At 51.3% G+C, this 13636-nt stretch overlaps 1 protein-coding gene across 2 annotated transcripts in view; it reads left to right on the plus strand.

The window, feature by feature from the left end:
• Positions 1 to 13636, plus strand: part of STXBP1 (syntaxin binding protein 1) — a 70471-nt gene extending 56835 nt beyond the window's left edge. Inside the window, exons 17-20 of one of the 2 annotated variants that reach the window (XM_036854418.1) lie at positions 1054 to 1139; positions 4407 to 4561; positions 6173 to 6298; positions 11654 to 13636. In XM_036854418.1, coding sequence (XP_036710313.1) covers positions 1054 to 1139; positions 4407 to 4561; positions 6173 to 6282 — 351 coding nt within the window. In that variant the 3' untranslated portion in view covers positions 6283 to 6298; positions 11654 to 13636. The remainder of the gene's footprint in view (positions 1 to 1053; positions 1140 to 4406; positions 4562 to 6172; positions 6299 to 11653) is intronic. The other variant, XM_036854419.1, reaches the window with a different exon arrangement.

Below are 13636 nucleotides of genomic sequence, written 5' to 3' on the forward strand. Positions count from 1 at the left end.
AAACCCACAAACCAAAAAGATGGGTGAACATGAGACATCTTGAAACCAATTACGTTTCTTTGCTTGGCAGGGTGGATCAACCGCTCTGTCTCATTCCCTCCTTTGTTCTCTGCTCCCTTTTCCTTCCCCACCCCCAACCCCAGTCCCCCAAAGAGACATGTGTGGGCTTCACACGATAGCTGTTAGGAGTGTAGACTTCTCGGCAGCAGGGGATGGGTAGCTGGATCCACCCACCAGATAATTAGGCCCTTGGGTAACCGAGGCTGTAAGGCCTCAGCTTGCCTGAGAGACTACCCATGCCTAGTGTCGTCAAGACGGATGACAAGGGTCAGGAGTTTATTGGACAGGATGCGACATTTATAACCTCACATGGAACATAAAAGGGTGGAAGAGAAGCAAGAAAAATTAATACAGGGTTTTTTTATTAAGTTTATTTATTGTTTTTGGCTTCATTGGGTCTTTGTTGCTGCGTGTGGGCTTTCTCTAGTTGTGGCGAGCAGGGGCTACTCTTCATTGCGGTGCGCGGGCTTCTCATTGCGGTGGCTTCTCTTGTTGTGGAGCACGGGCTCTAGGTGTGCGGGCTTCAGTAGTCGTGGCACATGGGCTCAGTAGTTGTGGCTCGTGGGCTCAGTAGTTGTGGCTCGTGGGCCCTAGAGCGCAGGCTCAGCAGTTGTGGCACACGGGCTTAGCTGCTCCGCGGCATGTGGGATCTTCCTGGACCAGGGCTCGAACCCATGTCCCCTGCATTGGCAGGCAGATTCTTAACCACTGCGCCACCAGGGAAGCCCAATGCAGGTTTTTTAAAAAAACTTCTCTTCAAGAGCAGACCTACAAACTTATCTCATTGTATCCGCTGGTTACGAAGCATCTGGTCCGCCCGCTCTGAGCACAGCATGAGGCGCCCGGTAGCGGGCAGCGGGCAGGGGAGCTCTGGTTGTTGCAAAGCTGGACGTGGTTCTGGCTGAGTGACTTGTTCTTCGAATTGTCTTACCTTGATTGCGTCAGCCCTTTGCAAAGAGATGGCCCGTCGATAGCTGTGTCTCTTCTTTCCAGGACACCATTGAAGACAGACTTGACACCAAGCACTACCCGTACATCTCCACCCGCTCCTCTGCCTCCTTCAGCACCACCGCGGTCAGGTGAGTGCAAGTCCCTGAGCAAGCGAGCAGGGAGCAAGCGGCACCGTGTCTGGTTGGACGGCAGCCGCACGGCAGTCCTGCTGTCACGCTGCACAACCCTCGAGAACCCTCCCACTGCTTCTCGTCACAGCCAGGGTGCAGGCCAAGTCCTTGCAGCGGCCCATGAGGCCCTTCAGCCCCTGGCTTCCCGTTCCTCCCTCACTCCCTACTCCTCCCCCACTTCAGCCACACCAGCCTCCTTGCTCTACCCCGAACACACCAGGCTTACTTCTGCCTCAGGACCTTTGCACTTGCTTTTCCCTCCGCCTGAAATGATCTGTCCCCAGATATCTCTGCATGGCTCGCCTCTTTTCTCCTCCAGGTCTTTAATAAATTGTTACCTTCTCCCATCTTCCCTAACCACCCTGTTTAAAATTACAGTACACCAGTCTTCCTAGCAGCATTATTCCTAATGGCTCAAAAGTGGAGATGACCTAAATGTCTATCAGCTGACGAATGGATAAAAAAAATATGGTACATTCATACAATGGAATATTGTTCAGCCAAAGATAGGAATGAAATACTGATCCATGCTGTAACATGGACAAACCTTGAAAATATTATACTAAGTGAATAGAAGCCAATCACTAAAGCCCACATACACTATGATTCCATTTATATGAAATGTCTAGAACGGGCTAGTCTCAAGACAGAAAGTAGATTGGTGGTTGCTCGGAACTGGGGATGGGAGTAAGGGTTGGGGAATGGGGAGCGACTGCTAATAGGTACAGAATTTCTTTTTGGGGTTGATGAAAATGGTCTAAAATTGATCGTGGTGACGGCTCACAATTCTGTGACTATACTGAACACCACTGAATTATACAGTTTAAATGAGTGAACTGTATGATACATGAATTATTTCTCAATAAAGTATTACAGAAAATAGTGAAAAAATTACAGCACCCCAACTTCCTGTCTCCCTTCCCTGCTTTTTCTCCGTAGATTATACCACCGCTTAGTGTGCTGTTAATATTTACCTTGTTTACTGCCAGTCTCCCCCGACTAGAATGTCAGCCTCATGAGGGCAGGGATTCGTGTCTGTTTTATCCTCAGTGCCTAGAACAGAGCCTGGCATGTAGTAGGCACTTGGTGTATTCTGTCTTCACTTTTCATTCATTAGTTAATTTTAGTAATTAATTAAGAAAGGGATGAATACATCAACTGCATAGAGCCACATTTCTCAGATTCATCCTTGATGGAAACATAGATGATGGAAATGTGGATGCCTTGGGTCTGTTGGGTTTCTGCCACGTACCTGGTGATGTTCAGACATTTCTCAGCTTGGAGATGTGAGCAGACAGCAATCCATGCTTCCATCTCTGGGTTCTCCAGCCCTCTGTGTTTTCTTGGCTGCCCATGAGGCCTTGTGCATGTTTTTGAAAGCTCTTCCTCTTGTTCACCACCTTGCCATGTTCATCCAGAAGCTTTTCCTGCTGTGCTCTGCAGGCCACATCTCCACGGCCAGTCCCTGGGACTCTCAACACTAGGAACACATTTTGCCTCCAGAATCTCTTCTCTGCCTCCCTCTTGTGTGTGGCCCAGGCTCCCAGGGTAACACTTTTCAATGCATGTGCCTCTACTCGTACTTTGCCTGCCCGTCTTCTCTCTCCACCGTGCCCCCCTTCTGTCGTCACTCTCGGGCCTGCATGATGCCAGTGGAGGCCAAATGTTTATTGCCAGCGTTGGAGTGAAATACAAAATCCCACACAGTGCCACAGCCAGGCTGGCTGACAACGGCAGACAAACAAATGATTGCACAGGCAAAAAAAAGTGACTGTGAGGTCCTCTGGGCTGGCCTTCGCGATGTGGAAAGTGGCTTTAATGCTGTCCTAAGTCAGGAAGAAGGGTAAAGATTCCACTGTTCAGAGAAGCCTTGCTCTCCTCGTTCTGTTTCAAATTTATCCTAATTTAATTGAAAATTTAGATGACACGGACAAATGCATTTTACAAATTACAAAAATTGACAATTAAAAAATAGAAACTCAGTGACCCCTATTAACTTTTTAGTTATTTTTAAAACTTCCACAAAAGAAATCCCAACCCAATGGATGCAATGGTGAATTCTTCTGGTATTTTATGAAGAAACCACTCAACGTTAACACATTTGCAGATAATAGAAAGAGAGAAGAAACTTTCCCACTTATTTTATGAGGAGTACATGATCCTAAAAGCAAATCTGAAAATGGCATTAAATAGAACTTCCCTCAAGCACAGAGAGGCAAATGTTATAGATAAAATATTAGCAAACTAAACCCAGTGGCACATACAAGGACCAATGCATCTTGCTGAAGGGTTTGTTTCATGAATGCAAGGCTGATTTAACACTTTAAAATCCTCAAAGTAATTCTCCACACAAGAAAAAACATATATGATCTTCTTAAGAGATGGCCCCTCATTTTGTTTTGATTTTTGTTTTGTTTTCCCCATTTTCTTAGCCTGGAAGCAACCAATTTCTCATTGTTTCCAAGGACAAGGTGAAGGCCCATTGAGGGAAGCCGGGGCCGGGAGTCGGGGAGGCACCTGGGGAACTGTCCTGCCACTGAGATGCCTGTCGTTCAGGAGGCAGCTCGGTGTCACCTCCTCCAGGAAGCCTTCCCCAGTGATGCCTCCCCCGTGTTTGTTCCCACGGCACTGAGCTCCTCTCCTTGGGGCGTGATGCAGACCCCCATCCTCCTACCACCCTCCTCACCCCACCCACCCCAGTTAAGCCTGAGCTCTGGGTTGGCAAGAGCCACATCTCACTCAGGTCAGCTCCTCGGTGCTGGGGCGGCCCCCGCCCAGTGAGGCGCCTGGTGCATATCTGTCCAGTGAATCGATGTGCCGGCTACAGACAGGCCCCGGACTCTGTGGTCACTGCTCCCTCCAGCAGAGTGTCCCAGACAAGCCCAGAACTGTACAACTGGGGGGAGACACCGGGACCGACATCATGCGGGTGAAGCGCTGAACGTCCAGCTTTAAAGCCGACCTGAACCCGTCTGTTGCCTGCATGATGGGGTCACAGCACAGGCGCTCATAGTGATTCTTCTCCCGGCAGCCAAAGCGCTTGATCATTTGCACTGCAGTTCAGTTCAGCCAACACTCGCTAAGCGTCTACTCTGTTTCGGTCACTGGTGTACAGAACAAGTGTGTAACACGTCATGGAGGTATGAAGTATAAATGCTGTGAATGCAGATAAACATGATTAATATCTTTCTCTCTCCCTCTCCGTCCCCCTCTCTTCTGCCCCAGCGCCCGCTATGGGCACTGGCATAAGAATAAGGCCCCAGGGGAGTACCGCAGTGGTCCTCGCCTCATCATCTTCATCCTGGGGGGCGTGAGCCTGAATGAGATGCGTTGTGCTTACGAGGTGACCCAAGCCAATGGAAAGTGGGAAGTGCTCATAGGTGAGTGGGGTATGTTTTCTAGAGGGAAGGGGCTGCTTCACTGCACTTGGACTCCATTCCATGCTTTGGTGTTTCATTCTGTCTTCGGTTCTCTGTTGCCCCTGAAAAACTTAAGTCTCTAGACACGTTTGTGGACGGCAGACGCTGACAAGCGAAGGGTTCCTTCCTCATGTCTGCACTGTGTCTCTTGACGAGTGGCAGCCCCATGTGGTGGGAAGAGCCTGGTCACAGGCTCCAACAGACCCAGGCTGATATTCCTGCTCTGCCACTGCCACGTGGGTCACCTCGAAAGTGCCTCCCCTCTCCACGCTGTTATTTCCTTACCCACGAAAATGGGGTTAAGAGCACCCACTTACAGCCTGAACTAGGCCTGGTGCTGGCCTAGTAGGGTAGGGTGGTGTCAGTTTCCTGGCCTCCAGCCTCACATCCAGAAGACACACAGTGAACAGAAGGTAAATGACTACCGGCTCCTTTACCTGTCAGCTGGAGATGCACAGACGAGGAGGGAGAGCAGATACTGCCTGAAACATATTGGCCTGACTTCTGGGCTCTGCTGAGGGTTCCCCCAGCCAGTTCCTACTACTTCAGGGTCTGTCATACCCCTTCTGGTTATTTCCTGCTGGTTTTCCAGAAGAAAGGAAGTAACTTATAAGAGCTGACTTAAGGCAGCAGGAGAAGATTTTTCTCCTTTTTCACGTCTACAGGAGCTTCTCCAATTTCTCGGCTGGAAGAGGAAGAGTGAGCTGAGAGAAATCTTGCTTTCTCCAGATGCCTTCCTTTTGTCCCATCTTGCCCTTAACAAAATGGAGTTGCACCTGCCCAGAGTACCTCTTAACATTGATTGGCAAGAGGTGATCAGCACCTACTGCCCTGGCTGGGCCCTGCCCTTGCCCTGATCTCAATAAGATGTGTCAGTTTTATACCTCCACTTTGGGGGGACCAAGGCGCAGTGCCCCCCAAGCCTTCCGAGTGAGCAGGTTCTGCAGAGCAGTCCATATGGCCGTTCCTGGGTGTATCAAGATGGAGCTGGCACTGTCTTCACAACCCGCCTTCCAGATACCACCATTCACTGGGGAGCTCGCACACCCCCCTCCCCTCCCCACTCCCTGAAGCCTCCCCTGTCTGGTCACCGTTTCTCCCTGTGTTCTTTCCTTTTTGGTTACGTAGGACCCCGTGCCAGAGCTCTCGGTGTTCCCTGCTTGCGTACGTGTTGCATGAGCGTGTTGGCTAACTCTCTGCTCAAACACAGCTTTCCTGGGCAGAAGCCGTCACAGCCAGGCTTCGCTGTAACCCCCTCTTCCACGCTGGCCCGACCTGAGGTTCCCTGTTGGGAGGTGGAGACCCCGGGAGACAGGGTCGCCCCTGCGGATCGGTGGAGAGGCCTGGTGCAGACCGCCGACGCCCGCTGTGGGGCCCCGCCCGCTCTGTGCATGCTGGGTGTCCTCGCGGCCCATGTGCGCATGCGCCGCGTGTGCACGGCGTGTGCTCCGCGCGTGCGCGTGCGTCTCGCTCTCTCGCACCTCATTGGCTGCATAAAACGTAGGCCTAAGTTGGCATGTTCCGGTAACGTACCTTTGTTCAAGCAGTCAGCCGGCCTCTGTTCTCCCGCAGGTTCTACTCATATTCTCACTCCCACCAAATTTCTCATGGACCTGAGACACCCCGACTTCCGGGAGTCCTCTAGGGTATCTTTTGAGGATCAGGCTCCAACAATGGAGTGAGAGCCAAAGAAACAAAGTAAAAGCAGCTTATTACAGAAAAGAAACTCTTCCACTCTGAAGGGTTTTCTTTGATTTATTCCGTCACTCTTTTTCTTTATTTTTCCCTTTTCCGTTTATTATTTATTTGATTTTCTTTTAACGAGAAAATGCTTGCAGTTCTTAACACCGATTGAAAATGTGTCCGATGCTGCCCTCACCAACCCTACCCTGAGCCCCACTGGGCTCCAGCTTGCCAGCTCGCTCATGCCTCGGGTTACCTGTCGCTCAGTCAGACAGCTGCAGCCCTGTGGGCTTTAGACCAGAAGCAATCACAGCTGCTGTGTACAGTCCTCCAGGGGGAGCTGGACGTGCAGGGATGCCACAGGCAGGGTGCCGCAGCCTGCTGGCCGCGGGGTGAATTTGTGGCCACAAGGCAGAGAACACCAGGCAGCCTCCGGCTTGTAATGTGGTGTGGGAACTTGAGAGTGAGACCAGCAGGTGTTCAGGGGACAGTCCTGTCCAAGGCAGAACTCCAGTGGAGATGCCAGTGGGCACACGATCATGAAGAATGCTTGGCAGAGGGTGTCAGGGTAGACTCCCAGTCAGTGGTAGTTATATGTGTCAATACCTTTTTCCCAGGACGGACATTTATCCTGAGGAACAATTTCTAAGGGGTGATGGGGTCATAAGCCACCTCGTACATGGTGAACTCCAGCCACTGGTGGAAAGAGCTCATGTCTCCTGTTCCTCTGGGGAAAAACAGCACTTAACAGTCATTTGCTCCCTCAGTAATTGCTTTTGTTTTAATTCTCCTTTGGATCCTTTCGAGAGTTGAGAATCATATCCCTCTCTCCCATTGGAGTCTCCTGGTCAGATTGAGAGCCTTTGGATAGAAATCTGTTCTCCACGCTATGTGCTGTTTTTAAAGAGCGTCTTCTCTCCCACCATGCTCGTGCCTTTATGTCAGTTACCCGGGAACCCGTTGTCAGTTTGGCAGATTACCCAGGTTTTATCCTTGTCTTCATTCCTTCCTCTCTCTTTCCACCCTTCTTTTGTGCTGGAAATCTCCCCTGACCTGTTCAGATGGCAGACTGACCCTGAAGACCTCACTGCACCATTAGTCATTCTTTAGTTTCATTACACATTCTGTGGTGAGGCCACGTCTTGTGTACCTGACTTCGTCTACTCTGTTGAGGATGCACCCTAGAAATGTCCCCACCCCCACCCCGGGCTGAAACGTGGCCCGGTGAGTTACAGAGCGTCAGTCACCCGTGAGTGAGCCGCGGACAGGCATGGACTCTAGCCTCAGCTTGGCCACAAGCACCTGTGTGACTGGGGGAGGTCATTCCCACTGGGTCACAGTACACAGAACACAGGGAGGCTGGATGGCAGGGCCCGAGGCGGCTCGGGCTCTGACCGTCTGTAATGCAGTCGTTCAGTTGTTGGCTTAAACCAGGCAGCCCTATGCACTCTGGCACGCTCTCTGGCGACCTTTGGGGGAATGGACATCAGAACCCTGGCTGGGTGACATCAGAAGTGTGCTTGTTTTTTTAAAGAGAATAAGCTCCATCCACGAAAGGCTTGCTCTAAAGGTCTCCACCGGAGGCTGTGCTGTTTAGCTCCTCTTTCTTCGCCTGAACCGGAGATAGCTGCCCCAGGGCAGTAGGGAGATGAGAAGAAGCAAGTGGTTGTGAGCCAGGACATCGGGGCTGGCTGTGGCCCTGGGCTACCTGCCATCCTGCCCAGGCTGCCTTCACCCTAGAAGGCGAGGCCAGTGGGTGGTCAATAAAAGCAACTAAAAAAACAGCCATTGTTCAGCAGCACCTTGGTAGGTTGGTAATCAGAGACATCTGGTTCTTGTGCAGATGGCAGGTAGGTGGACGGCATTTGCTGCAAGGTGTATTTCGAGGCTTCTCAAAGGACAAATGAGCAATGACAGACCACTTGCAGAGTCAGAAAGAATCACAAACCCAGATCCCAGGGGCTCCTGCTAGGATTCATTCTGGGATTCCCTGCTTTGGAAGATGCCTCTTCTTTGCACACTGCTTCCTCTGTTTTATGTTCAGTCAGCAGAGAGGTCTCAGCTGCCATCAGAGCAGAGCGAGCACGAACAGACTCTGGCTGTTTGTTCCTGGCTTCTGAAATGCTTTGTTGAACAGTGTTGGATTTTAGAGAGTTCAGTTAAGGAAAAGTGAGGTACAGAGCCCTCATACCAGGGAGGTCAGAAAGCAGCTGAGCCTTCCGACTTGCCCACGTCTGTTGCGATTGTCCAGGTGACCAAAGCCGAGGACAGTGCAGGGCGTTAGAGAGGCTGAGTGGTCTCCTCCCCCATGTTGGTGTTTGCAGGAACTTAGCTTTTAAGGGATGGGTTTCCCCTGCTTAGCAGTGAACGAGCCTCTGCGGCGGGCCCTGTGCGGGTGCCGGTGCTGTGCTCCGTCCTCCCGGCCCCTCTCTGTCTTGGAGCCGAGGCTGGCTCCCCAGGGCTGGGCTGAAGGGAGTGGGCATGGATAACTGAAGTGCACAGATGCCACCAAGCCTTGGCTCAGTCCCCACTAATCAATCCATCATTCCTCTCAACTGTCTAAGAAATGAAATCTTTTGATTAGATCTTCACCTCGGTGCTCTAGGTGGTTTGTGTTAAAAGTACCGACCATTAGGGAAGGTCCAGGAGGCCTCAGGAGCTGATGAAAGGGGGCCGAAAGGCTGGCTTAGACCTATTATAGAGCACTTACACGGGAGAGTGTATTTGTTTTATTATGTTGAGTACTTTGCTTTATTCTAGATCAGGGTCAGATAAGTTTCATTTTTCAGTGGGACTCAGATTTGAATCTGAACGCAGAGCCGATCCAATGCCCAGCTGCTTTTTCAGCGTTCCCTTACACATCCCCTCCTGGGGCAGGAAGCCACAGGGCCCCCAGAATTGAGAGCAGTGGCATGGCTTCTGGGCCTGGCTGTGCCACCAACATGCCTCACCACCCTGGGCGTCTTGGATGTGGGTGGGCAAGACCACTGTCTTCCACATCTGGCAGATCATCAAACTCACCTGGGCTGCTCTTAAATATACAATTTAAACCTATCGTTCACCGGTACTGCCCTCAATAGTCTCAGTCAGCAGGACTGTTTCAGCCAAATCCAGGAACAGCTAGACCAGCTGATCTGTCAGAACTCCTGTGGTTTTCAGGTGCCGTCCGTGAAGAAAGAAGGATTTTGTCCTGGCAGAGGTCACTGTGTCTGGCCCCCAGCTTTGAGAGTCTTTGGATGACTTTGTTTTGGAGACCACCGTTCACGTTTCAGTGTTGCAGTTATGTAGAACAAGAGGGACCCTCAGAGCAGTAGAACCCACTTGCTGTTCTAGAGGGCCGACATGGTCAGCCACCTGTGGGTTCAAGTGAGAACATTGGCAATGTTTGTGGTGGTGAAAAGCTTGACCGGGGTATTAAAGCGATACAGTTGATTGCGTGGCAAGAATTGGCCCTCAGGTGATTCGGATTAACACCAGCTGGTCTGCATCCTTTAAAGAGACCAGGTATTGATAGTTAGGGCCCAGGAACGTAACTGTTGCCTGATACTGTTGGTGCTGGAAGTTTTCTGCCTTCAGTCAAAGATTGGGAACACCAGATGGTCAGCAATCAGATAATATCTGGAAGTTCTGAAGCGTGGATTCCTTCACCTCTTTCTGGCCTCCCTCCAAGTCCTGAATCTGCACATAAGCAAGGGTAGGGGACACCTTGGGATAGGCATCTGCTCAGAGGCCTTTTGGCTGCGAGGGAGGACGTTAGGGACAGTTTCTCTGGCATGTGCATTGCCTTAACCTAGGTAGCCCCCAAGCTAATCCCCTGCATGGAGTTCCCAGCAGCTGTCTTTCAGGTATAGACACTCAAACTGCTGCATCGAGTTGAGATTTGGAAGGCTTTCATTCTGCCAGTGGTTCTGGTCAGAACTTGGTAACGTTTATCCCCGTTTCCTCATTTGTGGAGCAGCCTTTGACCTTTAGGACTAGTAGGAAGATTGATAAGGTCACAGAAGTGAGTGTCTTCGGGGGAGAGGGGGACACACTGCTGAAACCCGTGTCACACTTGCCAGAGGACCCTCGGGTCTGCAGAATGAGTCAGCTTTGGGCGCAGGGGCTGGCGCAGGCTGCACCCTCAGGGCATCACGCTCCGCACCTCGGGGAAGTAGCTGGGGACTGCTTCCTCACTCAGCAGGCCCTGGGGGGGCTGGGGCTTGAGCTGCAGAGAACGGGATGTTGAGAAGCCTCTCACACCAGAGAGGGCTTCACCAGTGTTCTCCTGGTCTGGACTGACCAGGAAGGCTCCAGGCTGCAGTGCCAGCAGTCACAGGTCAGCTGAGCAAGTAGCGGTCAAAGGCACAGGGACCCTGGTATTTGGAATCACTCCCAACAAGCCAGCCAAAGCCTTCTTTTGCCTGCCCTCAGGGTGGCAATCTGGCATCCCGTGGTTTCTGGTCCCCTCCTCATGTGAAGGCCCACTCACTTGGCCGCATCTCCAGGGAGGCACATTTTCAAGTACGGGTCTCTTTTGTTCAGTTCTCCTCTCGCACCGGGATCTCTTTGTTTGAAGCCTACTGCTGCATGCGTGCAGGCCTCACGCTCACACGCCAGTCACTCTTGTTCTGTTTAAGTCCATGTCCAAACCACACGATCCATGCATCTTTTTTTACTGCACTTATGAGATCTCTCTCTCTCTCCTTATGAAAAAGGACTTCATTTTTTTTTCCTTTTTTCTTTTTTCTTTTTGCAGTAGAAGTATATCTAATTCCATTAGCTTAAATTTTTGCAAGCATTTCTAACCTCTTACAATGCGCGGTCTCTGCAAGGTAAGGCCTCAGGTACCCCGGCCCTTCCCCCTTCACACCTGAGGTCCCTCCCACCACGCGGTCCCAGCCAGCGGGCTCCCGGAAGGCAGTGGCTTCCCCCAGGCGCTCCGCCCGTCCACTTCTTCCTCCCTACCTGCACCACTCTTACCACACACAGTCCCCCCTGCTAACCCCTGCCCCATTCCCAGCCTCTTCCCCGGCCGTGTGGTTTGGAACTTCTCTCCCTGGCTTCACCTTGAGTTCAGGAGAGAATTAGAAGTGCAGCTGCCCTGTCCCCTGGCAGACGGCAGCGCTGAGCACTGATGGAGAGGCGGGCTCCTTCCTTGGTACAGCCCGGGACCCTGCCCAAGCCAGAGGGTGTGTTCTGTGTATCCACAGCCCTCACATGTCTCCCAGGCCTACTGTGACAAGGCCCCAAACCCCAGTCCCCAACCCCTCCCTGCGCGGGGTGGGGGAGGGGGAACAGCTACAGCTCTGGGGATAGAACAGGGCAGGAAAGGGGAAAGTGTTCGAAACCGGAGCTGGCAAGCTCACCGTCTTTTCTGCCTTCCTCCAGGATCCACGCACATTCTCACCCCACAGAAACTGCTGGACACGCTGAAGAAACTGAATAAAACAGATGAAGAAATAAGCAGTTAAAAAATAAGCCACGCCTCCAAAAAACGAACCCTCTTCCCAAAGTGCTCGCAGCCCTGACCACCGCTGACCGCCTCGGTTCCTTTGCTGACCCCCTTCTCCCTCCATCGCCTGCCCCAGCTCTGCACGCCCGGCCGGCACTGTCGCCAGCTGCGTTCTCGTGTTTGGTGATGCCCTCTTCTCGTTTGAAACAAAATAATGCATTGTGTTTTTTAAAAAAAAGAGTACCTTCTAGATGTATCCTGGAGGAGACGTTCGGTGTGAGGGACGTGCTGCTGGAGGGTTTCTGAACTGTGTAGGATGATGAATGGACACCTCCTCCCCATCAGTCATGATCTTAGGACCTTGTACATAACCCAGCGTGACATGTGCACATTGCTTGCGTATGGGAAGGTAGACGTTTGGGTGTTTTTGAAAACCCGTTTGGGATCGTTCCTGTTCTTGTTGGGAATCACTGAGATGTCCGTTCTTGGAGTATTTTAAACTGAGTATTAATCTGTTATCTTCACTCCAGTTCCTACCCCTCAGTGCCAGCTCTCATCCAGATAAGCTTGGAAGTGAAGCTCAGGTGACATCTCGAGAGGTTTGAGCTGGAGTCGACCTCTACTTTCCCCAGGGGGGCTCATTCCCCCCCTCCCCCGTGCTGGAGGTAGGGGCTGGGGGCGTCCACAGGAAGTCAGGCTGGGTGCCTGTCATGGCTCGCTCCCTGGCCGCTGCCACGGTGCTGTGATCCTGTTCTGTGGTCTGTCACTGTCCCCAGACGAGTGGGGAGCAAACTCCCACCGGGGACCTGGGTCCCTTGGAGAAGCAGTTAGACCTGGTCCTTCAGACCAGACCCCATCTTTCCCCAGGCATCACCCCCGACAGAGCTGCTCTTTCTCAGCAGGGTCAGCCTGGGTAGAGCTCACGGGACAGGAGCGAACCAGAGCAGAGCGAGTTCCGCAGGCTCCTGGTCAGAGGTCCCTTTCTGTAGACAGTGTAGAGCACTGTGTGTGCCCCTGACACTCCAAACCACCTGAAGAGTAGCCTGGTGGATTTATCCAGACCCTGATCCCACTCAGGTTATCCTCCGTTTAAGATACTTCCTAATACTTTATTTTGTGTAGTGTGGGGTCATATGTCGTCGTGCTTGTAAGAGAAAACGATCGTTTTATTCTCTGTATAAAAACGTAGCTGTATAAAACTTAGCTCTAATGCAGAAATCGAAGAAGCAAATGCAGGAAGGATGTCTCGTCGCCCTCAGGACTCAGCAGCTCGTTCTCCGGAAGGGAGCGCACTATTTGTTCTGCTGCTGTTGTGAACTATAATGACAGTGGAAGTCACAAAAACGTCCCACGCCCACCCCCACCCACCCCCTTAACCCCTGCAAACCGTGTGTGTATATTACTGTCTTGTGGCATCGTCATTGCAAACGTGGTGTGTGCTAGTTCTCCGCGGCCCTCACTTCCCTTTCAGAATATACTCCTCACCCGCCCCATTAGATGCATCGTGGCATTCTCTTCTCAAGGCTTTGAAATCTCCCCTTTGCACTCAGATTAGTTTTCAGGTCTGTCTCCCTTCCCCCCCTTACAAGATCTTATTTCCTTAGGACAGACTGTAGGGACCTGCCTTGGTTTGTTTCTTCTTGTTACTGCTTGTTTTGTCCCCTGCCCTTGACCAAATGATCGATGCTCATGCTTCAGGACCTTGTTTGTCCGACATGTTGGTTTTCCTTTCTCTGTTATTTATATAAAAATAATTTATCAAAAGGATATTTTAAAAAAAAAAAGCTAGTCTGTCTTGAAACTTGTTCACCTTGAAATTATCAGAATCTCAGTGTTTGAAAGTATTGAAGCACAAACATGTATCCTCTCTGTACTGTTCTGTACTAAAGCACTTGAGTCTAATAAATAAATAAATCAGC

Source organism: Balaenoptera musculus, chromosome 6 (assembly GCF_009873245.2).
Source record: "Balaenoptera musculus isolate JJ_BM4_2016_0621 chromosome 6, mBalMus1.pri.v3, whole genome shotgun sequence".
Lineage (NCBI taxonomy): Eukaryota > Metazoa > Chordata > Mammalia > Artiodactyla > Balaenopteridae > Balaenoptera > Balaenoptera musculus.